Here is a 26,763-nt window from a genome sequence, read left to right on the forward strand (position 1 = left end):
TGTATTATTTAGCATTAATTTCTTTCTGCTACATAACCTACAACAATTTTGCACTTTATTTCTTTATAAAATACTTCCATATAATAAATATTCACAAACCAATCTGAGATACTTATAGCTAATGAATATATATATATATATATATATATATATATATATATATTACAAAAACTCAATTACTTCCAATAAAAATAAATACTTCCAATATGAACAAACGGAATGAAATAATTCAAGCTTTAACATAATCGTAAAAAATTATGTAAATTAATTGATCCAAGTGATACTAGTAAATCACTAAATGATAATCATGTAATGTACTGCTTTTAGTTAGTTAATTAAAACCTTTTAATTAACTGATTTTAGTTAAAACAATTAAACTGTTACTTTTGGTCGGAAAAAGAAATGACTAAACTATTTTACTGCATTTGTATATTAATCACTTAGTATAGCAAAATAACTTAGTAAATTATATCATTATAGAGACAGATTTAATATTTATAAAACAACAATAAATTGACAATAACTGTGCTTATCTTACTTCTGCAATTTCTCCACTGGTTCCAGCTTGACAATAGCCATATTGTTCATGAGCTTTGTTAACAGGACGGTTTTTACAAGGTTCCCAAGCTCTATCAAGTTCCAATTCTTGTGTCAAAGAGTAACATATACCTTGGCCCCACTGATAATCATCTCCCGCCAAAATAAAGCGATGAGCACAAGCCTAAAGTAAAACATTTGTAAATTCAGAAATACATTCAAAATTTTCTTATTCATCTTAATTATTAAAATGAAAATAAAACTTAAAATCTTAAGTTCGATAGCCTTCAATTTTGCTAAGAAATTATAACTGAGTAGTTAAAACTAAATGTATTCTCTCTAGACATATGCATTTTTATACCTATATTTATATCCTCCAGATTTAAAAAATTCCACTTCGTGATTTACCATCTATGAAGGACCCTCATACACTGCATTGTTCTTATTCATTTAAAATATATTCATCATGTATATATAATTTTAATATATAATTTTTTTTTGTAAATATTAAGTCATAACTCTTTTTTATCTTGAGTGGAGGGGGAATACTCACTCAAGATAAAAAAGTAAGCCAAGGAGTTGCACTAATACATAAGTATTATTGATCCATTAAAAATTTTATATACAAAATAACTCATATTCTAGACTAAAGCACAAATAGTTTTCTCCTATAACTTAAGTAGTTCTTTTCTGAGAAAAAAGAACTCACATAATAATTTGGACACAAAAATTTTGATTATATATAGGATGGTGTTTGCTATATATTTTTATTTTAAATGAAAATGCTTTTCAAGAATCTGCCTGTAGCTTGAAATTATTAGTTCTTCAGCAAAACATTTTTGTAATTTGAAATTTGAAATGCACATTAAAACTTTATTCTTTCTTTTTTAATGACAAAAAATATATAAAATGTGACTAGATAGAAAATAAAATGTGACTAATAAAGTTAAAAAGAAAAATCAGCCATTTAAAACAATTCTTGTGTTGTGTATTAAAGTAGCTTTTGTACATAAAAATCATACCATATGACAATGTGCATAAAATGCACAACTGCTTTGTGTAATTCTTGCACTTTAACATAAAACAGACAGTTACCATTGACTACTAGAGTTACCATGTAAAAGAAAACTTCTCTATACTAACCACAGAGATGAAGTTTCAATGGTGTAATCTTCAACTTTTTACAAAAGGAAGATGTACATTGCACATTTTGCTTTCAAAAATACATGTATGATAGAAAATTTCGCAAAACATTTGGTTAGCTCAAACAGATGGCACTTTAAACACTGAAATCCGACCTCGTTCGGGTACCATTTTTTTTTAAATGGTTTTTATTTTAACTATAAACATATTAATTTGAAAATAAGCATATTAATGAGTGAAAACAGCTTAAAATGTAATGCTAAGTAATTTTAATTTTGAAAAATAATGAAAAAAGGGATAATTTTTGCTTAAATTTTACCTTTACAGCAACAATTACAATGTAAAAATAAATAAATATGCAGTTTTTTTTAATTTGTATTTATGTTTACACTTGTTTTGTATGCAATCAAGCAAAATAATTAAGAAATATTCATATACGAGGGCCATCCAGGAAGTAGATTACGTTTCCGTCTGTGTCCGCTAGGGGCGGGGCTAGCACGGCCATCTTGGGGTCAGAGCGTTGCGCAGCTCAGTCTGCATCTAGCCGTGCTAGTGAGAGGTTCGTGCTGTGCTCCGTTCAGATACTGTGACGGTTTGAAATGTCTGCGTTAATTGAAAATCCCGTGAGCTGCGAGGTGCGCTCAGTAATAAGGTTTCTGACTGCAAAAAACTGTAAACCGATAGAAATCTATCGGCAGCTTCGTGAAGTGTATGGGGACAACATTATCACTGAAGGTGGAGTGCGTCAGTGGGTCATAAGATTTCAAAATGGCCGAACCAATGTTCACGACGAAGATCGAAGTGGGAGACCCAGCATAGTGACCGCCGAACTTCTCGAAAAAGTCGATGCTAAAGTCCGTGAAAATCGAAATTTCACAATAACGGAACTTTCTTTGAGTTTTCCACAAATTTCGCGAAGTTTGTTGCACGAAATCATCGGCGAAAAGCTTGGTTACCACAAGTTTTGTGCAAGATGGATTCCAAAAATCTTGACAGAGGACCACAAAAATCAGCGAATGGCTGCAGCGTTGAACTTTTTGGACGCTTACCATAAGGATGGTGACTCTTTACTCGATCGCATCGTTACCGGTGACGAAACATGGGTGAAACATGTGAACTGTGAAACGAAATTGCAATCAATGCAGTGGGGGCACACAAGTTCTCCCCAAAAACCCAAGAAATGCATGCAAACAATGTCGGCAAGGAAGATGATGGCGACTGTTTTTTGGGACAGAAAAGGTGTAATTTTGGTGGACTTCCTGGAAAGAGGCACTACAATAAACTCTAAAAGGTATTGCCAAACTCTCCAAAAACTCAGAAGAGCAATTCAAAACAAGCGCAGAGGAATGTTGAGCTCTAAGATCTTGTTGATTCACGACAACGCCCGGCCCCACACGGCAAATGTCACTCGTAAAGTTCTTGAATCTTTTAAGTGGGAGTTGTTTCCTCATCCGCCGTACAGTCCCGACCTGGCACCGAGCGACTTCCACCTATTCCCAGCAATGAAGAAGTGGCTGGCTATGCAGCGTTTTGATGACGACGCACAGCTGCAAGAAGAGGTAACGAAGTGGTTGAAGGCGCAGGCGGCCGAATTTTTCGACGAAGGAATTTCCAAGCTCGTACATCGCTACGATAAATGCCTTAATTTGTATGGTGACTATGTAGAAAAGTAGTATTTGAGTGTGGCTTTCATCTGTATATAATAAAATTTGTTTCCTATACTTTGTTTATTTTTTTATTCCAAAACGTAATCTACTTTCTGGATAGCCCTCGTATTCTTGAGATATGTTAAAATGTATAGTATTTACTGTATATTTTCCTATTATTGCATCCAAAATCTAAAAATAAAAAGTAACAATTTAACTTCTAATTAATATTTCTAAAATCTTCCACTTCAGAGCATGCATCAGATTATATGAAACATAATTAGAAAGCATCATTTAATTTTATCCATAAAATTTTGAGTTATGGCTGTTACGATTGGCAACATTTAAAGAAAAAACATTTTTCAGAAAACAAGTTTAAAGTTTTCATAAAACAATTTCTTAGTGAAAGAAGCATCCCTGATAATTAAAATTTCCCTGCTTTATAACTGACACCTTGTTTTTTTCTTCACACACTTTGCACTTTTTCTTTCGAACAAAGCGTAATTTTTTCTTTGGATTTTTGTAAAACTTGTGGAATGCCATCAAAAGTTATGATTTTGCACTTTATCAAGTTTCCGAATTCCCTGCTCAGTGTAACACATACCTAACCTTGAAAATGCTTCAAGCAAACCTATAAATCCATCATTAAATAACATTAAATAATACAACACTTACATTTGCTCCAAACATAAATGTTCGCAAGTTTATGAATATTTCTTTCGGAACAATTTGCGATAAAATACCATTAAAACGTTCCTTTATATTTTGAGCTTTGCCATGTATGCACTTTTTTAATAACTCTTGTTTATGTAGTAGTTAACTCCATATATATAGGTTAAATTAAATTCAAAATATATGCTGATATACCAGAGGTTTTTGTCGGAATTTTTTTCTTTTCGAATTTTTTCTGATTTCTGCAATCGCACATTCATAGTTGCACCAACTCATTAATTGAGGAGGGTATTGGCTTCGAAGAAGAGCTACAATGGAACAAGCAGCTAGTACAACTTGCTACATCTCAATTAAGTTTCCAACATTACTTCTAATTGCAATCCCTAATTCTGCAGTTTATCAATAAAAGAATCAGTCAGTTTACCTTTCCCTTTCAATTCAGGAGCAGAGTTTTTTACTTTTCATAGTTTACTACCAACCCTTTTCTGTACATGTCCAATGTATTCCAGTTTCTTGACCGAATCTTTACCATATATTTTTTTCAGTATTAAAAACCCCTTAGAATCCCCATCCTCATAATACTCCATAAACTTCAGTTTTCGTAACGTAATAGATCATTCAAAAAGCGGATAAGCACCAACTGCTTCCGTACCCAAAGCTGCTGCTTTATAATTTGTAGAACAATAATGTTACACTTTACGTATGTCGTGCTGAAGATTGTATTCCATTCTGTTTATTTTGTTGCAAATAATGCAAAAATGTGACATAGCTTTCAAATTAAGCACTTTGTCAAGGTTAATCGACAAAGCAGAAACACATTTATTCAACATCGAATACCCTCTGCACCAAACTAAATACGAAATTAAGAGTAAAAACTATCGCCAGATTCTTAAAATGTGTTACAAAATATCTAAACTTAGTACGAAGGTTTATAATTTACAAAATCGTGATGATAAATAAAGTTTCTAAATATATCTATTTAAACACTCACTTTCGGCCCAGAATATTGGAACTTCCCGTTTATTCCATTACAGAAAAATGCTTATAACTTCAGTTCTAATTAACCTATCAACAAGCAAAAACTTCTATTTGATAGCTAAAGATGTAATCTTTAATAAAGTAAAAGTCGAAATTTTGACCGAAAATCATCTTTTGTACGAGGTCGGATACCTAAGGCAATGAAGAGGCATTTGAATTAGTGAGGTGATTAATTGCCATAGAAATATGACTGCTTTAATCCAGTTACAAGATTTGCTACTGCTTGGCACACATAGTAAAGCCTTTCTTATATGACCTTCAACTGGCAACCATCATAAAAATTTAATGCATATTAAATATTATAATCATTATCTACATGCAGGTACTTATCAGATACCAATGCCTTGCAGAAAATAATCTGGAAACACACAAGCTCTGAGAATTTGAAACTTTGCAAGTGAGTAGTATGATCTACATGGGGGTAGACATATACTGCTGGTGATTGAAAATTCTGGTATATCCTGCAAGCGCATGGTTTGAAATCAAAATTCTTGAACCCACATTTATGAATTCAAAATACTGCTCCATAGATCTCTCAAGATCACACTTATGGCGCACAATAGCCTGGCCTGGAGTGAAACACTTCCAACTGCTCTTCTTGGCCTACGCACAGCTATGCAAAAAGATTCTGCATACACTATTGTTCAAATGGTTTATGGACAAAATATATGATTACCTGGAGAATTTTTCCAAGATAGCACAACTTCTACACCACCTGATGTTTTTGTGAAACAGCTAAAAAAACTATGGAACAAATTGGACATATTCGATAAAGATGGCCAAAAAATATTCATCCCTAAACACTTGAAAACAACTCACATGTGTTTACTTACAAAGATAGAGTTAAAAAGCAATTAGAACCTCTTTACAATGGTCCTTTTCAAGGGATTGACATGAAAGAAAAATATTTTACTGTAAAAATCAGTCACAAAGATGTTACAGTGTCTATTGATAGATTAAAACCTGCATATTTTTTGCAAATGCCAGATATTACTACGGAGCAATCAACAACGTCAATAAGGCAACCTGTCAAACCTTCTAAAATTAAAAAGCTTTTTTGCAAAACAGTCATGTATAGAAATAAAATTGTTATAGGATGGACAATAAAACCCCCTGTTCAATTTCGGTATTAGCATTTACATATATCTATAATATTTTTTGTAAATAGTGTGTTTTTAAGGTAATAATATGCTCTACTGTAACATAGTTACGGAGAAGAGAGTACTGTTGTGGCTTGAACTTGTACAAAAATTTTAAATAATGGTTAATATTGCTTTATTTGTTTCTTGTTGTTTTTGGATTGAAAACGAAAAGATTATTCAATTTTGTTGTTCTAAAAATTGTTTATATTTGCTAAGAACTTTAATAAAGATTATTTTTTAATTAAAAATGTGGACTAAAGTTATTTAAAGAAACAAAGTTCTAATTATAAAGATTAATTTGGAGTCAGGAGCCAATGAGAAAAATGAAAAGTAATGTCACTTTAAAATCTGGCAGCTGAAAATAAAAATGTTTTAATATTACTATTTCTTAAAAATAATTTAATATATTATCATTATTTTTATGATATTTATCAATGTTATTATGTTTGCAACAGAAATCTTTCAAAAATTTGCAAATCTCCGAATAAAAAATTGTGTATATAAACTAATCTGGAAAATGCCAAAATGTTGATAGTTGCCAAATTTAGCGCTGCATAGTAAAAAAAAACTCATATTTCATAAAAGGAAAAAGTTTTTTTGATGTAATATTTTATGAACTCTTCATTTGTAAAAAAGAAATAATTTCAAAATGTTTATGTTTCAATTAAGGCAGCTCTTTTTCCATAAAACTTGAGTATCCATCGTTTATATAATATAGATGTTTATATTTATATAATATAAACGATGTAGTAATAAAGAAACCAAATATTAACCTATCAAATATACACTGGTGTGCAAAAATTAAGAACGAGACGGTTTTTTCAATATAACTTTGTACAAAAGCTTTCCAAATCAACACATTTAAATCACCGGCTAATTTAATTAAGGGCCAACCTCGTTAGGTTTTTGTGTCTAGCATCGGCGAAGTCAGTTTAGTTTAGTATTAGACTAGTGTCTTATTTTCTTATCTTGATTTAAACCCCAAATGGTAGCTTTCCTGTAAGCCCGAGAAAAGGACATCTGTTATTATTTCTTTGAGTGAATAAAACGGTATTTTAACCCTACTCTGGACTTTGTCGTTATATAATCGAATAAAGGGATAAGTCGCTACACAGTTCAATAGGTTCCTCTACGTTCAGCACAGACGAAGTAGTTAGGAACATTATAACAATAAGTAGAATAAGGATTCTTAATAGCATTCTTAAGAAACAATATGTCAGTATTATTGTTATATAGTGTGTTGTTTGTTTTTACATTCGCCCTTCACGAGCTCGATGAAATTACACTGGTGTGCAAAAATTAAGGACGAGACGGTTTTTTCAATATAACTGTACAAAAGCTTTCCAAATCAACACATTTAATACCGTAAGATCCCCAATACGTAAGGACATGAGTAATGTAAGCAACACTTACTAAAAGAGAAATCAGAGGGATAAAAAGAAGCTTTATTGAAAAAGTAGCATGGAGCGCAATGCGACTGAAGGCCGAAACATCCCTGTGATGGGTGTCCAGCAAGAAACATCGGTCTTTAATAGGGGATATGATCACCCCTGACTGCTAGGCAGGTTTCACAGCGTCTGCCCATGCTGAGAATGAGGGTGTCAATGAGTTGTTGAGGCATTGCTGCCCATTCGTCTTGCAGCGCCAATCGAAGCTCCGTAATCGTTACTGGTGGTAAGGTACGAGCTGCCAAGCGTCTGCCTAGAAAATCCCATACATGCTCGATGGGATTGAGATCCGGAGATCGTGCCGGCCAATCCATACGTTCAATATCCTCACTCTCTAAGAGCTGTTCGGCAGCTACTGTGCGATGACATGGTGCATTGTCGTCCATGAAAAGGAACTGCGGACCCATACCGCCTCTAAAAAGACGCACATATGGAAGAAGAATCTCGTTACATTGACTTTGGTCCCATTGACTGAACCTGCGTCGAAGATGTAAAGGTCTGTACGACTACCAAGCATGATGCCTCCCCAAACGAGAACACCGCCACCTCCATACTTGTCCCTTTGAATGATGTTCGAGGGATGATTGCGGCTTCCCCGCTCTCTCCAGATGAGTATGCGATGAGAATCGCTACTCAGACTGAATCTGCTCTCATCTGTAATGAGTACTCGCCCCATTCATTGTCTCTCCAATTCCGGTGATCCCGGCACCAAAGAGAACGCTTTCTCCAATGGGCAGGCGTTAGAGGTACACAGTGTACAGGGCGTCGGGCAAACAGACCACCACCGTGCTTTCTTCTGGTCACGGTAAAATGCGATATCGGTTGTCCAGTCGCCTGTGTGTGTCTATCGATTTCTCCCGCTGTCTGCCGCCTGTTTCTTCTGGCCTGTAAGGCAATATACCGGTCATCTGCGGGTGTGGTTCCTCGTGGATGACCACTACTAAATCCCCGGATAGCTGTTCCTGTAGTTTGAAATTGTCTCCAAAGTCATGAAACAATGCTGTGAGCAATTCCAAACTCTGCAGCCACACTTGTCACACTGCGGCCTTCCTCCAACTTCCCAATGATTCGACCTCGGGTAAAAGCATCCAGATGTCGTCTAACAGATTGATTATTCGCCATTTCTCGTTGAGGCAGCAACTTGTGTGATTTTAACTGCTATACGGCATGCAATCTCTTTGCCAGAAATACTGATCTTATACCGACAACATGCTTTATAATACTCAGACACTCCCCCATTACGTCTACCTGCATATCTGCGCATGTGCTACCGTACATCACCTTACTTAATCTCCTGATTGGTCTTTCTGTCCGCTCTGCCTCTTCATTCAGCTGATATGCTAATTTTTCGACTCCGTCCTTAATTTTTGCACACCAGTGTATATTTGTCAATGCATTGCCCAAAAATATTCCTCCAAAATGTTAATTCATCCTCAAAATGGCAGTTGTAAAAAAAGCACAAATGTAAATGTCAGATAAGTAAAATTAAGGACCTTCTGTCAATTTTAGCCAAAATTAAGGACTTCTAAAGATCCAAAAATCATTTCAAAAAAACGTAAAGACATTTAGGTACTTTTAAGGACTACACCTGGTATTTTAAATACTGAAACAGAAAAAAAAACTGATGAAGTAAAAAATTTCCATTTTTAAAAAGATGAGCCATTTATATAACCAAGTTCGTCTATTCGTTACTTCTCCTTCCTTAAGTGGCAAGAATTTCAAAATTTCCATCATAGCATAGGCTCCCAACTAGAGCTTTTGGATAAACTTTACAGTACAGTACCCCTTGGTTTTTGTCTGAAAATATAGCCTAGTGGTATTGGTTGTTCATGAAAGCATCCTGTGTAATAGTCTGAAAGCATCTTGTGTGAAATAGGTTTTTTGGTAACCCTAATGTTGATAATGCTGGCAAAACTAGCCTAGGGGAAAATTTTGGTTTTCTTTTAGTTTCTGTCATTAAAAAGGGGTTATTTCTGCGAATATTGTCAAAAGTATTAGGTTTTGGCTATTTTTGTAATAGTAACCCCTTTCGTACGAACCCGGGTTTTTGGTTCTTACCATTCTTTTCAATTGCTGTGTTCAGTTTCACGTGCGTGGTATGGTCTTGTATTTTGAACTTGCTATTATTTTGCTGTGGGTACCATCATTTGAGTATGTCTGAGGTAACTAAGAGGGTAAATTTTGATGGGTTGGATTATGATAAAATTGTGAATTTGAAATTTTTGTAAGGGTTGGATGATAAATGAAAGATGTTTGAATTTTGCATGAAAGCTGGTTTAATTGCTGATAGATATGAATAAGCCGAACCAACGAAAAATTTAATTGAATTGCTTAATTGGAGGATGGAAGAGATGATGGTGGGAAGCCTAAATGTATGCATGTGAAAAAAAGGTACATTCAAAAATTGATGTCTCATTTATTTATTCATCTCTGTGTGTTAATTTTGGTTATTTATTCCTCTTTGTTCAAGTATTTTTGGTTATTTGTTCGTATCTGTGAGTTAAGACAGTGCATTTTTTCTGGTTACGATGATATTATAACTTTGTTTTAACTTCCTGATTTTGTTTAAGTGAAAACAGATTGATGTGTAGATAAACAAAGTTAAGTGATGCCTAGTTTGTGCAATTCCACAATGCCTAGTTTGTGCAATTCTCTATTAAGTTAAAAATAGATCGATGTGTACATGGAAACTGAGTTTGTGTAAGTCTTTTGACTTCTCATTTTGGTTTTGTGTAACGGCCATCTTGAAATTGGTGCTAATCCTTCCAGGTGGCGATCTTGACATAAAAAAAGAAATGATTCACCAAGGGGTACTGTAAATTTTTACTGATTTTTTTGATAGCTCAGTCAAAGAATTTGAATAGAGAACCCATTCAAGCTTTTCCATTCAGTGGTCATAGACACAATCATGGTGTCCTAAGATATGCTTATTGATATCCAGGTTCTCCAAGAACTAGATGTTACACCTGCCTCTTTTAGCTTTTGTTTAGAACACAGAGAAAGTTTGGGGTGATGTTTAATAATATATTAACGTAAAGGTTTTTTTTCTGCTATTCTTAGATCGATGGAATGTGGATCCTGACATCCTAAACATGATGATTTTACAAATTAGTTATTTTTCCATTAAAACTTGCAAAATTCTACAAAAAAGATATGAAAAAGACAAAAAGGTTTCAAATCAAAGATATCTATAAAATTTGTTGCATCTGATTTTCTTATATTTTGAGGTTTACTATAGCCATACAAAATAACATTAAGTGTCTAGGAAATTAGATGGGACCAGAAAGTTCACTCATTATAAATATGATTCACTATAACAAAGTTTCACTGTATTATAGTACCATAAAGTAATAATCTTCATATAGCACATACATTATTTTAAATAACTATCATTTCTAACAAATGCTAATGATTATTTAAGGGCTTTTCATCCGCAGAGAACCCGTTGGCACTTCGGGAAAGAATCCGTTGGCGCCGTTGCATTTTTACTCGCCAAGCTCGCGGTTCATCGACGATGAGCCGAGCCGTAAATGTGATATTTTGTAAACGTGATTTTTAGTGCATGTAAATTCAAGTTAGCAGACAAAACAAGCATATGGTAGTAAAAATTCACGGATAATAAGCATGTAGATGTAAAACTAACCGGTTAAACGTGATATACGAAAATAAATTTGAATTAAATTCAAGTTAGCACAGAAAAGAATATATTAAGCATAAGACAATATATAAGCATTTATAACGGAAATAAAAATTCATTTAAAATTATAAATTAGTATTAATGTATTGAAATTAACCGGTTAAACGTGAGAAATGAAAAAAAAAAAATTTGTCTTAAATTCCAATTAACACAGAAAACAATATATTCCTTACATCAGCAGTGGTTTGCTAATTTTGATGACCATGGTGATGCATCAAACTATTCTGTCATCTTAGATAATCAATAATATTTTTTTATTTCAATTTAATCATCTATTTATGTCACACCTACCATCCTCTGAAAGGTTATTGTTAGAAAAGCATTAACAATATATTATCTTGTTAAAATTTTACGCCATACAAATTGATTTATTCTCATAATTTTAGATGACAATAACCAATAATAAAAATAAAAGCATTATTTAATTATTTAAAATGCACATGCATATTTTTCCGGCCTATGGAAACAAATTATTTTAGAGGTTGGAAACCTCATGGTTCTTAGAGCTGTTAATAATTAAGAACACACAATGTGAACAGTCGTGTTACAAATTAGCATTCACCCCTCCCGCCGTATTTTCTTCCTTTCATCCCGAACCGAGAACTGGTCTCTATCTATGAAGATATTTCATCTATTCGTTGTTAAAATTTCAGAAAAAATAATAATAAATAAGAGAAGAATAATGTAAATCTGCAAATGCGAACAACAACAGTGATATTTCAACAAAATGAACGCAAGAGAAATGGTTGCAAACTTCGAACAAGCGAAAACGATAAATCGGCTGGGTTACCTGGTTTAAACTATTATCGCCACAGTTGGCGATGTTTACATTTACCGGGTTCTCTGCGGAAGTGCTTCCTATTTAAGTTCAAATACACAAGCATGTTAAAAAGTAATTTACCATAACATAGCCTCCAGGACCCTGGCTACGCACTGTGACACCAAGCCATTGGTCATCTTTTATCACACGCTGAGGTCCATAATCTAAAAACAATAGTCATTATAAAGAACATGTTACAATTTTAAATATATGCAAGTTGTCCATAAGTCTAATTATTATATACAGTCAAAAGTCGTTAATCCAGACTCGTCGATTCCGGATTATAGATCATCAGTTTAAATCTGGTAAGATCGCATGCAGAAATTATAAAATTAAAAATATGAAACCATAATTTATGAAATAAAGAACAATTATGATCTAAAGCGTATCAAAATTTACAAAAAAAAAAGCTTAATATTTATTTGTTTACTTTATTAAACATTTCTTTCAATGCAAGTTGTTTAAGTTGCTTCGTTTTATGTGATAATACTTTCTTTTTAATTCTATTAAACAGACATAATTTCTTGTTTAGTTACAAAGTTCCACTGTTCAAGTCCTATAACTGCTGTGTCGAAAATAAAGACTAATTTGTCAATAGAAATTTTTTCATTTTCAATAACCTCTGTGTCACTTTCTTCACTATCGGAAGTGAATTATAATGACGAGGAATTTCATTTAAATCATATCAAAGACGGAGTACATCGAGATGAAATACTACATTTAGTAAGGAATTATAAGACAAATAAAATGAAAACATCTGCCCTGAAGATAAGGATAGTGCTGGCAGATCAACTTCCAATTCATTGCGCGCCACGGCGTTTCCCCCCCACACACACACACACGCACGCAGAGCAGCGTGAAATTGATAAACAGATTTCGGAATGGTTAGATAAACGAAGGATATGCTTTTATCCATTTTTTGCAGCAATTCCACTTTTTGTTTAATGGACTTCGAAACATACTTTCGCTTTGTAGATCTTTTACATATTAGCAAATATATATCAGAAATTCTATTTGACATAATCGAAAGTTCAAGCTTACTTTTATAAAATTGCTCTAACAGTCTGCAAAAAATAATAAGCCGGATCCATTTCGAAGACTAAGGAACAACGCAATCTGCAACATTAACTGAATTAGATAATTTTAGCTTAGCTTATACCATCCGTTATACATTAAACGCGCATTCGTAAACGTATTTTGTGCATGCGCACACGCATATTCGCAGCCGTAAAGGTCTTACGCGCATGCTTCAACGCGACGCATGCACAGATAGTTTGTAGCTTTGAGGTCCGGATTATGAGTGTCCGAATTAACGACTTTTGACTGTATATTGATTTTTAATTATACACGTTTTTTGATACTAAACAGCAAATACTTAACAAAGAAATTCTTTCCAAATTGAAACAGGAGCAGATTTGCAACAACCTATGAACATGTTTGTATAAACATAGCATAATTAGACAAATGGTTATGGAGACATATTAAAAGTACTACCTTTCAACACTTGATTTATATGCCATGCATAACATATTGCTCCCTCAAAACAGATATTAAATATAAAATTATCAAAAAGTTAAATTACCCAAATTTCAGCAGTTTGTTAAAATGGCAATTACATACACAAAAGAATTTTTTTTCTTTTGTGAATCTTCTTACAGTTGGGTTCTACCACAGTCTGAAGTGGATGGATCATATGTCATTCTATTTAGTTTGACAATCATGTCATTCATGTGGGAACAAAGTTTGATGTATTATTTGCATGTAGTAGTATTATGCATTTATGTGATGTACCACGTGGGAACAAAGTTTGGTATCGCAACAACTTTGTTACAATTTGCACTTTGTTACAATAACTTCAAATTACAGTAATTACCAAATACTAGGAAAATCATTTATTGGCTTGTCCAGATGCCAGTGCAATAGAAAAATTGATTACATAACATTTAATTTAGTTACACATTTCATACACATTATCATTTTACTATTTGTCACATGGCTTTGTCAAGTCTCTATATAGTATATTATTTAATACATTATTAGTGAACGGCAAGGTTAATAAAAATAAGTTAATTTGATTTTATAACATTCACAGCATGATAACAGCCAAGAGTTTTAACGGCAAATCTTTGGAATATGGTAACAGGCAGTTTGGCGACATTTTGGTAGGCGATAAAGGTTACTACCTAGGACTTTGGCAATAATGTGAGAAGTACCCAGTTCCAATTACGGATTATTTTGTTTGAGAGATCATGAGATATGTCATGTGACATTTATGGACGAATGACAGCTCTTTAATCAGAAAAGGGGGGAATTTGGAAAAATATCTGCAGTACTTTATATCATTTTGTATTTACTAACTTCATTCTGTGTTGTGTGAAACAGTGTTGCTTAATTTTTGGATCCCATGGCCCTATCTAAAGTGAATTCGAAATTTTTATTGCGTTTATCTGATAATCCAAAAGAATTGCTTGAATGGTGTATGAGTGTAGGATTAATTGCGGATAAGTATGAATGTCCAATACGTGGAAATGAAATCAGATTGCGTGAAAGGAAGAATATTACAGATAAGTTTGAAAGGCGGTGCAAGAAATCTGGTGAAAATGGACATTTGGTGATCTGCCATGCACTCAAGATTCTGTAGAAGATTAGGTAAGTTAGTATTTTTAATCATTTGAGGATATTATTTTTATGCATTGTTTTAAATATAAGGAATAAATAAATTAATATGCTATTATTGGAAAATTTTTATTAGCAATGAATTAGTTTAAAGTAATTAAGATTTTAAGCTAATTTTTATTAATTTAATGTATGTGTTTATTTATATTTTAAGTAGTGTTTTTTAATTTAATTATATTTTAATTAAATGATAGTTATTTTGTGAATTATATGTTTGTAGCATTTTGGAATACGTTTCAGTAGAAGTAAACGTGCATGAAAATAATTTAAATATTTGACACTAAGTATTTGCAACCATTTTTAATGTTTGCGTTATAAATTCGCAGGTGACGTTTATAATAGATAAGTTAGAGGGAAAAGTTTTTGGATATTTTATTTATTTTATATGTGCAAATGTTCATCCTTGGAAAGGGTATATACTTTTTTGCGATCAGGTAATTTCATATATGTCCTTTTTACCGACTTCAAAGATTCACAAAATTTTCCTGCATTTTCGTGCAAATTTTTCTAATTTATGAGAAAAAAGCAGTGTACGTGGATAAAGTCAAAAGTGTGCACAATGCGATTTTTGTGCAATTCTGGGATTTTTTTTAAGCAACGTGTATGTGCCATTCTGAAAAACGCGGCAAGGAAAATTTCTACCATAAAATTTCTAGCATAAGTGGCTAGTAGATTGTTGGAAAAAATGTTGAGTAAATAAAAAAAAAGAAACCTGTCTTTACTTCGTGAAGGCAAAATGGCACCAAAAAAAAAAGTAGAAAGTTGCTGTAGCAGGGTTGGTTGCCAAATTTTCGTCAAAAATTGCCAAGTTACCATAATCCAAAGATTAACCTTTTTTACTTTTCACAAATCTAATTAGCAAAAAAAGTTCTGCTTTTGAAAAAGAAGGTATCGGATCACTTTTAAAACTCATAGTATTATTCAAAATATATGCCAAATTAAGATTGCTTTTTTTTCAATAACATTAAATTTTACAATATATTAATTCTCTTACAAGTTCAGAAACCTAAAATTTTATAATTGTTAGAAAACAGGAAATTGTTTGAATTTCAATTGTTAACATACTTTTAAACAGAACTATAAGCACATTACATGTAAAATTATAATATTAAGTACTTTATTCTAGAAACTTAGCGCATAATAAGTCTTTTATTTTTTTTAAACAAAATTAAATACTGCAGAATTTTTTCAATAACTATTTGCATGCTTTAGAGAATTGAAGTCATTAGTGTTCTTTTAGGAAAAAAGTATTTCATTAAATCGCAATTATTTTTTTCAAGAAGTAAAATATAAGAAGAGTATACTTGTCATATTCTATTTACAGGATTTTAAAACAATCCTAAAGTGCTTAAATTTAAAAAATTATAGTCTTTAAAAAGTTAACAAGTTAAAATTAAATACTGTGTCATTAAACCAATTCACTAACCTCGTGAGTACAATATTTTTATAGCTCATTAATAATTTAAAATTTAAATAACCTCAAATCATTAAAATACAATAAAATTTATTATAATCCCCAATGAAAACTTAGTTCTTATAAATAAATATACATAATTTCATTTGCTTGAAAATTTTCATTTTTCGTAAAACATGCAAATCTTATTCATAAATTCATACATCAGTTTTGACAGGTTATAAAATAAATGGCTTAATAAGCATCTCCAATGTAGCATGCTTGCTGCCCGAATAAACGAGATTTTGCAAATCATTTCATAATTTAATTCTGACTCGCAAAAAATTCAACGTGGATAATTGTTTACATACAATTGTGTTGCCAGATTTATAGTGACAAAAGTAACTATTTCACTTCCTGCCTCTTGAGCTCGCTAGTTGTTCTGTTATGTAATAAATTATTACACTTTCAGATCCATTTATTATTTCCTGTATTCTAATAATTCAAAAAAGCTCGACTATCCGAAAAGCTTGAGAAACGTTGATTTCAGGGTACCTGAAAATTTCGGATTATTGAGAGTATAAAAATTGCAGTTCACGATAGAAAAAGCAAGCGACAGAAAGAAAAAAAATTCCGGTCTAAAATTAGAAAATGAGTCATTTTATTTACGATTAAATTTTATCTTAAAAGCGCACATTTAAATTATATGAGATTAAGAAAGGTAAAAAGGGCATTTCATACATGGAAGTAAAACATCTTATTCCATAACGAAATTCCGTTGACATTGCAAATTGGCAGACATCTCGCCAAACTTGTACCAGTCATTCCGGTAAAATTTGAAGGAACAAATCGTTCTTAATTTAGTTAGGTAACTGAAATATACAAGTTGCGGACATAACCACACAAAAAAACTTAAATTCCTTGTCATAATTTTTCACGTTGCACAGCCAATATTTATGTAACACTCTTAATTTTGAAAATACTCTACTGCATGATGTTTCGGCGAATGTAAATCCACATTGTTACTCATTTATTTTCAAAATGCGATTGAAAAACAGATAAGTATCAGTTAACTTATATTGCTTTTTAAAAAATTTAAACTGACATATAGAGAATTAATTGGGTTTATATAAAGACAAGGCAAAGATCTTACGATTATGTTATGGCGTCATGCTTATCAATTATCAGAGGTAAATCGAACTGTTTGGCGGCAGTTTTAGTTTGATATGAGTCTAGTCCTATTCAAGCTTTATACCGAAGTTTCGTTTGTTTACATTTTATTAAAAAAATTAAAATATTTCAGTTTGTTTACATTTTGTTAAAAAAATGAAAATATTTCAGTTTGTTTACATTTTGTTAAAAAAATGAAAATACCAGTTACTTGAGCTTTCCGGTTACTCGGATAACCAGCTTTTACTGTAGGACACCTTACCTTCATTGGAAAAGTTCAGTTATACGAAATATACTGTAGCAATTGCCGATAATTTCATTACATTTGGAGATACTTACGAAAAATTTCTCCAAAGAACAGAAGAAATGTTATGCATATTGCCCCAATACAAGCGAAATAATATCGACACTCTGAAGGCATTCGAAAACATAACCCTCTAAGAAATAAGTGAACCCTCTAAGACTAAAACAGCATTAAAATCTCACGGTGAAAAAAGCAATTTCTTTCTCTTAATGAACTATAGATTCAACTAAGGGTCTGGCTGATCAAACATTAAATACTAGCTGTCTTTCCTTTATGTAGGATAATGACTAAAAAAATGCCCAAGAAATATTCGAAGCTTGAGCTTAAAATTTTCAGCAACATTGAGAAATCACCCTTTTCTTCCTTTAATTCTCTAATTCTAATAAGAATGCATTCAGATCTTACTGATAAAACATAATAGATAAATTATATACATTAATACGAAATTATACAAGTTGAAGAACATATTGAAAGTTCTCATTTTAAGATTTTACAGTCTATTCTCAAGTATTTCCGAAAATTTATCATTTGTACTAGGGCTAAAGTTCTAAAATTAGAAGAGCCGGAGCCCTAAGGAAGACCATTAGGAAAGAAGTACAAGAATAAATAAATAAAAGGATTCATATTAAAAATTAAATATTCTAATTAAAAATTAAATAATTAATGATTTAACTCATTAAATAATTATACGCCTAAAAAGAGGCGATTCTTTTTAACGTTTTGTGTGTTACCTTTATTTATTAAATATCATGTTCTTCGCACTTAAACCATAAAATTCAATTCAAGAGCAATACCGCAAAATAATTTTAAAATAAGAATTTCCGAAATACTCACGCGCTGGATATATATTTTTCCCCCCTCCATACAGTGTTGCCATTCCTCGCTTTGAAATCGTTGAGTTTCTTAATCAAAAATTCTTTATTGTCTGACAAAATATGAAATCAATAATAAAACAAATTCAAAATTATGGCTTTCAGATGCCCATATTCGTGGAGTATTACGTTATTCAAAATTGCATGGCTCTAGATTTTATCAACAGTGCGACAAACATATATACGTTTCTGTAGATTCTTCATTATTTAATTTCTTTAAATATAATATAGGGCTGTAATAGTTGGTGGCAACAGTTTAAAAAGTGAATCAACGTAAAATGCCAAAACGAAATTAATAGCCCTTCTGGGCTAACGCCCTTTAGGCTAAAAATGTAAAGAAATAAATCAAAATTGAATAAGCGATTAATATAATTTTATTACTAAAAATAAAATTTTCGAGATCAAATTTCTACTGAAATTGTTGTTCAGTTACATAAAAGCCTTCTTATTTAGGGCTCCGCTCCAGCTAGAATTATGGTTTATCGTGAAAACTAAAAAGTACCGGAGCCGGGTTCTGGTGCAATTTAAGCTCTGATTTGTACTTTTACTACAATGAACCTTATCACGACTTTCCCCTTTCTTTTTGCATTTGTTTTAACTTTGATATTAGATACTTTCCACAAATGGCTGTAACTTGCGAAAATTAACTGATTTTTGTTGTTACTAATCTACAGTTCTGAAGAATAACTCGCTGAAAAACTAAAGAAAATGTGAAGCACTTACTTATATTTTGGTCGATTAATAGTCTTGTACAATCGGTGGTATCAGTAGATAACGGACAGCGGTATACTGCTCCGGAACGGTTATGAGATATCGTTTCTGCTTTAGGTGCTCCTATTAATAATCTAAAATATAAAAGGAAATGCATAAAAAGAGCGAAATTAACAAAAGCAAAATATAGATCGAAATTTAGTTAACTTTACATGTGATTATTTTCGAAACTTGGATATGTCTAGAAGATGACAAGCAACTTGATGCTAGTCATGCAGAACATCTTATTTATATTTTACAAAATATGGCATAAAAATCTCAATGAGTAACAGATAACAGCGTGAAAATAAAAAATATAACGATTTTCAAGGAGATTCAATAAATAAATTTTACTCTAAATATGCTATCCTCTGCGAAGGATTTATATATGTTTCAACATAACAAGTTTTTAACCAAACGCATAAATTTATTTCTCAAGAATGTCGTCTATGATCATCACAGAGTTTTTAATGTTTAATAATACATGCTATCACATATGCAGTTTTTTCATCATTTTACTGACAGTGATGCCTTTAATTTCTTAAAAATAAAGCAAAATGTTTTACTACTATACTTCTCAGTATATTAATATGAATATATATCAATAATGTAGAATATGCGGTCTAATAAATTAAATTGGTTTTTATATTTATGATATTTAGAAGTTAAACAAATGCTTCAATGAAAATTAAAGAAGAATCCCCCTCCCATTTTATATGTAAAAAATGGAGTCTTTGACAAGAACCTTAGCAACAGAGAATACATTCAGAGAACGAACGCTTTTTTTAATTTGGTAATATGTTCAATCAAACGCATTTGATAAGTTTGACCAAACGCATTTAAAGAGTTAATGAGTTTTTACCTTCAACTGCAAGAATATTTAGTGGATGTCATGTTTTTGACTGGAATGAACTACTATCTAAATCAAGGGGGGCAACCTTTTTGGGAAGATTGCCAGTATCTGGGAAAAAAAAAGTTATACGGGCCAACAAAAAAATGTTATTTATAGTCTGATTATGGGATTTTTTCACAGATAGCACATTTTTTTATGTAAGTCTGAGTAGCGGACATTCAAAAAATAATATAATAAATAAAAGAAACGTACAACCTAGAGTTTTATTGTTAATAAACACTTTTAAAGTATAAAATAAAAATGAATAATTTAAAACATTTAATTCTAAATAACTATTAAACAGTCGGTATTAATTAATGTGTTTTTTTAATATGTAAATTTTTTACGAAGTCATTTATCTATATTAGGTATAGTTCTTGACAGGGCCGTTCCTTGTGGATGTGCAGCACGTAAAAGTACGCGGGCGGCAAAATCCGGGGTGGCCGGACCACGCCTAAATATTTTTAATTCTTTAATTTCATTGCAAGTACTAGTCTTGTGTAAGTACTTTTTATACAATTTGTCATATATAAATACTTAGTAAGCATGAAATAAAAATTTGATTGAACATTTTCTTTTAATTTTGCGGGCGGCGATCTTAGAAAAGTACGCGGGCAGCCAATGATCTAGAAACGGTTCTGGTTCTTGAAGATGCTAACAAAATTAGGTGTTTTAGGTGCACATCAGTAAATCTTAAACGATGATTTGATTTTATTTTGTTTGTAATAGAAAACATTTGTTCACAAACATATGTTGATCCAAACCTACAACAATACCTGACAGCCAAATAGTGTAAATTTGGAAAATTGCAATATAATTTGGATCATTTACAGTTGAAATAAGTTCCTCACATTTGCGTTTCAGTATAGTATGGTGTTGTAGGTCAATAATTTCGATTTGGATTTCAGTTGGGGAACAATTAACGTCTTGCAGAGAAATTGAATTATTATATTTATTCTAAGGAGTTTATGTGTATATTTATCGACGGAGTTGACACAGACGATATCACTATTTTCTCGGATATTTTAATTCTTCAATAAGTATTTGAGTTCCACTTTTAATACTCCGCCGCGCCGCGGGTTGGCCATCTCTGAACTGAATAAAATTGTGCGAGTGCTCGTGCTGCCATCTACCCTAAATTTAAGGATTTAAGTATTGAAAAAATGATTTTCAATTCCGAAATAAAGCTAAATAAATATAGAACAAATACGGTTATCATCATTTCGCTAACAGTTTCATAGAAATGTAATCTGTTTTAGAATAATGCTGTCTTTATATAAATACATTTAACCTATGCTAAATATTAAAAATAAAGATGTACAAAAATTCTTTAAAATAAACTTGAAGTTATAATTGAAACAATAAATCTAAAAACTCAATTCTAACGTTATTATACATGAAAAACTAGGGTTTTATGATAAAATTAAAAATCACTAAAATTTTACATTTTCACGATTCTACATCTGTCAAGTATAAGAAATGGCATTAAGTCAATAAAATTTTTCAGTAGTATCGTACTGAACGCACAAATATTTTGCCTAAGTATATAAAATACGTATGCATATTTAGGGGCCTTAAATATTTGGCTAAAATTTTAGGGCAGCTGCTTTGGATGGTACATGAGGAACATAATGTAATAACAAAGCTTAAAACTGAGTAAAGATTTAACACTTTATTGGCCTTATTGATTTTACTACTATTCCTGGCTGACAAGGTTCATCCCCACAATTTACAATTCTAAGGAACTAGGTTTTTGGATTTGTTTGCGCGGTTTCCTTTTTCGGGACATAGTAGACGTGCTAGAAATAGCGCAAAAATTCTTTATTCTCATACTCGCTATAACGAAAGAGCCAAAGTAACCTAATTCTGCTTTTATATGATAGATACGTACCTGGAGATTATTTGTTTAAAAAAAAAAAAAAAAAATTGTATCCATGGAAGGAATGTTGATTGGTTTCGGATCTAAAAAATCAGCAAAAGAATTTGAAAACAACCACACGAAAATATTAAGCTTAGTATTTTATTTCATCAAAATACAAAGTGTGACGAATATATAATGAAAATGTATTGAAGTAAATTTGCATTTGCAATGAAAAAAATTCTTCGTGAACGAAAAATAAAATCTATTTTACACGAAAGATTTAATTGATCTTCGAACAATAAATGACGCATAAATTTGCTAACGATTGGAGTATCATAGCCATCACTAAAAATTTTGTAGACATTGTCTTCTTCCACATTAAATAAAATTCCTTATAAATGAAATTCTGTGAGCTTTTGAGCAAAATCAGCACAAGTCTCTTCTGGTGCTGCTGTTTCACCAATTTTACGAAAGAGTTCAGTTATAAAACGTTGTGTTTGTATTTGAGACTATTATATAATTCTCTATATGAGGGGACCTACCAGCGGCCGAGCGGCAAAATCACTGAATACTGGTAGTTCACTCCGAGGTTCGAATCCCTGGAAGGAGCTAGCTGCATGGGCGTTTTCGTGGCTTACCCCATGTGCAACGTGTATACGAGCCAGCTATCCTTAGAAAGTCCTCCGCGAAGTCAACCCTCCCCTTTAGGGAGGCAGCCCGGGAGTACTTTGCCATAATCAAATAAACCAAACCAAATCTGTATGAGCGAGGCTTTAAACAACTTTTATTTCACATTAAAATTTCCCATCCTAATTTCGTTAGGATTATACTTGATAAAATATTGGCCAGTTCTAGACCTTCTTTCATTAAGCCTGCATTTAGAATTAGATCATTTTCATCATTATCACTACGTTTTGTGGGATTAGGAGTCTCAGAGACAAATTCTAATATTGCAACTTCGCTTAGAGCTTTGTCGACTAGCAATTCATCAATATCTTGAAATGACAGATCAACGAAGCTTTCTCCTCCAACTGTGTGTGTCATTGTAAGCATGTTGGGATTATTCGGTCTTGTTACAAGTGACGAGATCTTGCTTTTCATACATTGTGGCCTAACTGCTTTCCAACACGCATTAAAAGCTGCCAGTTTCAATTCAGTTATCGCTAATCCAACTCGATCGATACAGTTCATGGTTAGGAATTTCTTTCGCTCATCGATGATTCTTAGTGTTTCATCATTCAGTTATCCATAACATGTTGGAATGTTCGTTTTACCTTTTTTAAATGTCGCAATTATACCTTCGTCTAGCGGTTGTAACAAAGATGTTGTAATAAGTGGCAGAAATACAATTTGTACGTTTGGGTATTCTAAAACAGGATAGCCACGTGCATTATCAAGAGTCAGAAGAACTTTGAATTCGAGACCTTTCACATTCAGGTAACATCTGACTTCTGGGATGAAACATTTGTTGAACTATTCTGTAAAAATGACACTGATCACCGATGCTTTTGTGTTTGCCATCCAGGCGAAGAGACAGTTTATAATATCTACACTTTTCATTGAACGTTCAAAATTTGATTTATCAGAGGTGTTTTTAATAGACGATTCCTGAAGCGTTGGAGCAAAATAATGAAATCACACGATCTTTAGCTGTTTAAAAACTAATTGTAGTTTTTTGCGATTTAGCTAAGCACGTTCTTTTCGGTATTCATTTTCAGAAAAGACAACTTTCATCTGCATTCCACATTTGCTCAAGAAATCTTTCATCTTCAATAATATTAGCAAACTTCTGCGGGAAAACTTTAGCAGCCGATACATCTGCAGATGCAATTTCCGCTTTGATTTTTATATTAAGAAGAACATACCTTTTAAAAAAAAACCCTGTCATTCAACTTATACTTGCAGAAAATTCATACTTTCTGTTTAATCGAGTTGAAGTGCTTAGTTCCTTTTCTTTAATTGCCTAAAAATTCTTAGTGCTATTTGCTTGATGGCCTTTCCATCTATTAGTACTCGTTTTTGTGATTTCTATCCATATCACCAGGGCCTTTTCCATTCTTAACTCTCGTATACGATGATGAATTAACACTTACTTTTGTTTCAGAGCATACCTAATTGCAGTTTTATTTTTTTATAATTCTTATACACCAAAAGTACACCAAATACACCATAAGTACACCAAAATTGTTTCCTATTCTATAGGCGTAGCAGCTTATCCAATTGCAAGACGATCTAAAATTTGGATTGAAAGTTCCAAAGAAATGGCTGCCCTTCTCGTTTTGTTGATAGGGGAATTATGTGACATTTTACAAGGACTAAAGAAAAATATTTCAGTTATTATTAATAAAAAAATATGTGAAAAATTTGTAAACTCCCAATTCATTTATTTTCTGCAGACATTAATAAATTTGCATGTGCATTAATTTCATTAAAGATTCTCTCGTTCTGAAATTGAGCTATATACTGAACGTCTTTCGGTAATATAAAATGTATTTAAATTCCAAATTCTAAACACACACAGCTTGGAAGCAAAAGAAAGAACTAATATATTGTTGAGTCACATGACTTACAACTCGCCGAGGGGAGGCGCTTCATTCTCCTCTACTAGCTGTTATGCAATTTATTCCTGCGTGTGTGTATTATTATGCCATTTTTTAAAAAAAAATTATTATTCAGAATTTAGTCGCAAAAGATTTGAATTTTAGCTTTGCTCGCTCGAGTTAAATCAAAGCTACACGCATAGAAAGACAATGAAATACTTATTTTTAAATTCTTCTTAAATCTAATTCATATAAAAAAGGTTCACGTAGAAAAACTTCAGCTTTTTACGACTTCTTTAAATAAAGAAATAATCTTGAAAATTTCTCAAGCCTCAATTATTGTAATAAATTATACTTCCTATTGCTCTTTCTAGTAGTCTGACGTTACTAAACACTTTTATACTATCACTATTTAGACCATGAATGTTTAAGCATATTTGGATTTCGTCCCCTAAAATGGTTTCTAATTTAAGATAGTGATTTTTTCGCAAAATCGTTAAATTAAACTCTTAAGATTAGTGTTAATTTGAGACTCGTAAGATTAGTGCTAATTCAGGATAGCGAATTTTTCATGAATTTACTAATTTAAACTCTAAGCTTACGATCCAGAAGAAATTTCACAATTTATTCAGAGAATTTTGACATTTTTACCCGCTGTAAAGTCAAAAGCAATGAGAAATACAGAAAGGTAAACAGAAACACCACAACTTTATTTTTACATGGTTGCACAAACTTCCGCTTGTCTAAGAACAGCATTCAGTTGGTTTCTCATCGAAGAAATAGCAAAGAATCTCTTTTGGGAAGACATCTGATGAAAGACTTCACATGCAGTTTTAACTTTAGATGTGGAATATGTTTCAAATGCCTTTTGAGATGCAGATGTAAAACAATATGTAGGATACAATTTTTTGTAAACTAATCAGTTGGAAATTAAAATTCTAAAGTAAAAGATGAAATAAAAATTGCAACCTGAAAAATTTATATTATAGTCTTATAACTAAGGTTTAAAAATTAAAAAAAAAACATTTAAAAATGTAGAATTTGTAAAATTAAAAAGAAAATCTAGTAGCTGTACGTTTAATTTCGCTGGATTAATTGGGCGGGAAGCTTAAAACAAGTATTTCTCTCAAGTGCCAAAATTTTCTATTATCTCATTCGAAATCCGCAAAATGGAAACAAACTTTTAATCTCGATATGTTGAAAGAACAATAAACTTCAAGGCGTTTAAAAAATTTGATAGGAGTGTTTTCTCATTCCATCCTAGCCTTTGAAAAAAATCATTTGAAACAACCCCTTCCCCCAAAAAAGGAGAAAGAGATTTAAAAATTAAAGCAGAATCTTTGCAGAAAACACTATCCATTTTCTCGGGTGTAGCAAAACTTTTAAAAAAATTTGCATGCGAAATTAACTCATGCGTATTACAGTTATTTTTAAAGAATTTAATAATAATTTTAAAAACTACAATTTTTGAAAACTCCTAAATATAGCTTAGCAATTAAAAAATTACGTATTTAGAATACCAAAATATTCTTTAGGTTTTATTTCACAAGAATAATCCTGCCTAAGTTTCAGCAAACGATAAAAACCTAAAACAGTACCCAATTCATTAAAGAGGCTGGTGAAGTAAGTGAAAATTAATTCTTTTTCCCGAGGCAATAATGTGTTTATTTGGTTCAGCAACAATAAAGGTTGTAGTGTCAGCAAAAAAGCTTTTCCCTTGCGCTTCTCTACGAATAATAAACTAACAGCAATCTTTCTAGCGATAAAAAGAAAATGGCAGCAGCATTTTGAAGTCGATCTAATAAAATACAGACTAACAATCCGTGAACGCAAAATCAAGGAAACGAACGGTTTATCAAAGTCCTTGTTAAGATGAACTTAGACGGAAAAGCAAATAAATGTTTAGCGGTTGATGCGTCATTTGTCCATGAAAGATTAGATTCGAATTCTAGACGCAGAAAGGGTTATTGCTTCTTCCGGTTAGAGAGAGAGGAATTTTTGTGGATTAAAACGCATATTGCAAATGCTGCTTACGAGAGATTGTAGCATAATGTAGTAAGATTGTAGTAATGACGAGAGATTGTAGTGATGACGATTTGTAGCATAATTGTCTCATACCCCCTTTTCTAGTATCTACCAAAGTTCTGCATGAATAATTTCTA

The 26,763-nt window shown here is 32.0% G+C and overlaps 1 protein-coding gene across 2 annotated transcripts in view; it reads right to left on the reverse strand.

Moving 5' to 3' along the window:
- Nucleotides 1–26,763, reverse strand: part of LOC118188030 (integrin alpha-PS1-like) — a 266,270-nt gene that overhangs the window by 56,370 nt on the left and 183,137 nt on the right. Inside the window, exons 2-4 of one of the 2 annotated variants that reach the window (XM_085816620.1) lie at nucleotides 19,282–19,403; nucleotides 12,225–12,307; nucleotides 539–721 (exon numbers count right to left, since the gene is read on the reverse strand). In XM_085816620.1, coding sequence (XP_085672746.1) covers nucleotides 539–721; nucleotides 12,225–12,307; nucleotides 19,282–19,403 — 388 coding nt within the window. Of the gene's footprint in view, nucleotides 1–538; nucleotides 722–12,224; nucleotides 12,308–16,436; nucleotides 16,572–19,281; nucleotides 19,404–26,763 lie in introns of those variants that run through there. The other variant, XM_035358364.2, reaches the window with a different exon arrangement.

The sequence above is a fragment of the Stegodyphus dumicola genome, chromosome 5, assembly GCF_044657685.1.
Source record: "Stegodyphus dumicola isolate Sdum_Otavi_A_Nest chromosome 5, ASM4465768v1".
Taxonomy (NCBI): domain Eukaryota; kingdom Metazoa; phylum Arthropoda; class Arachnida; order Araneae; family Eresidae; genus Stegodyphus; species Stegodyphus dumicola.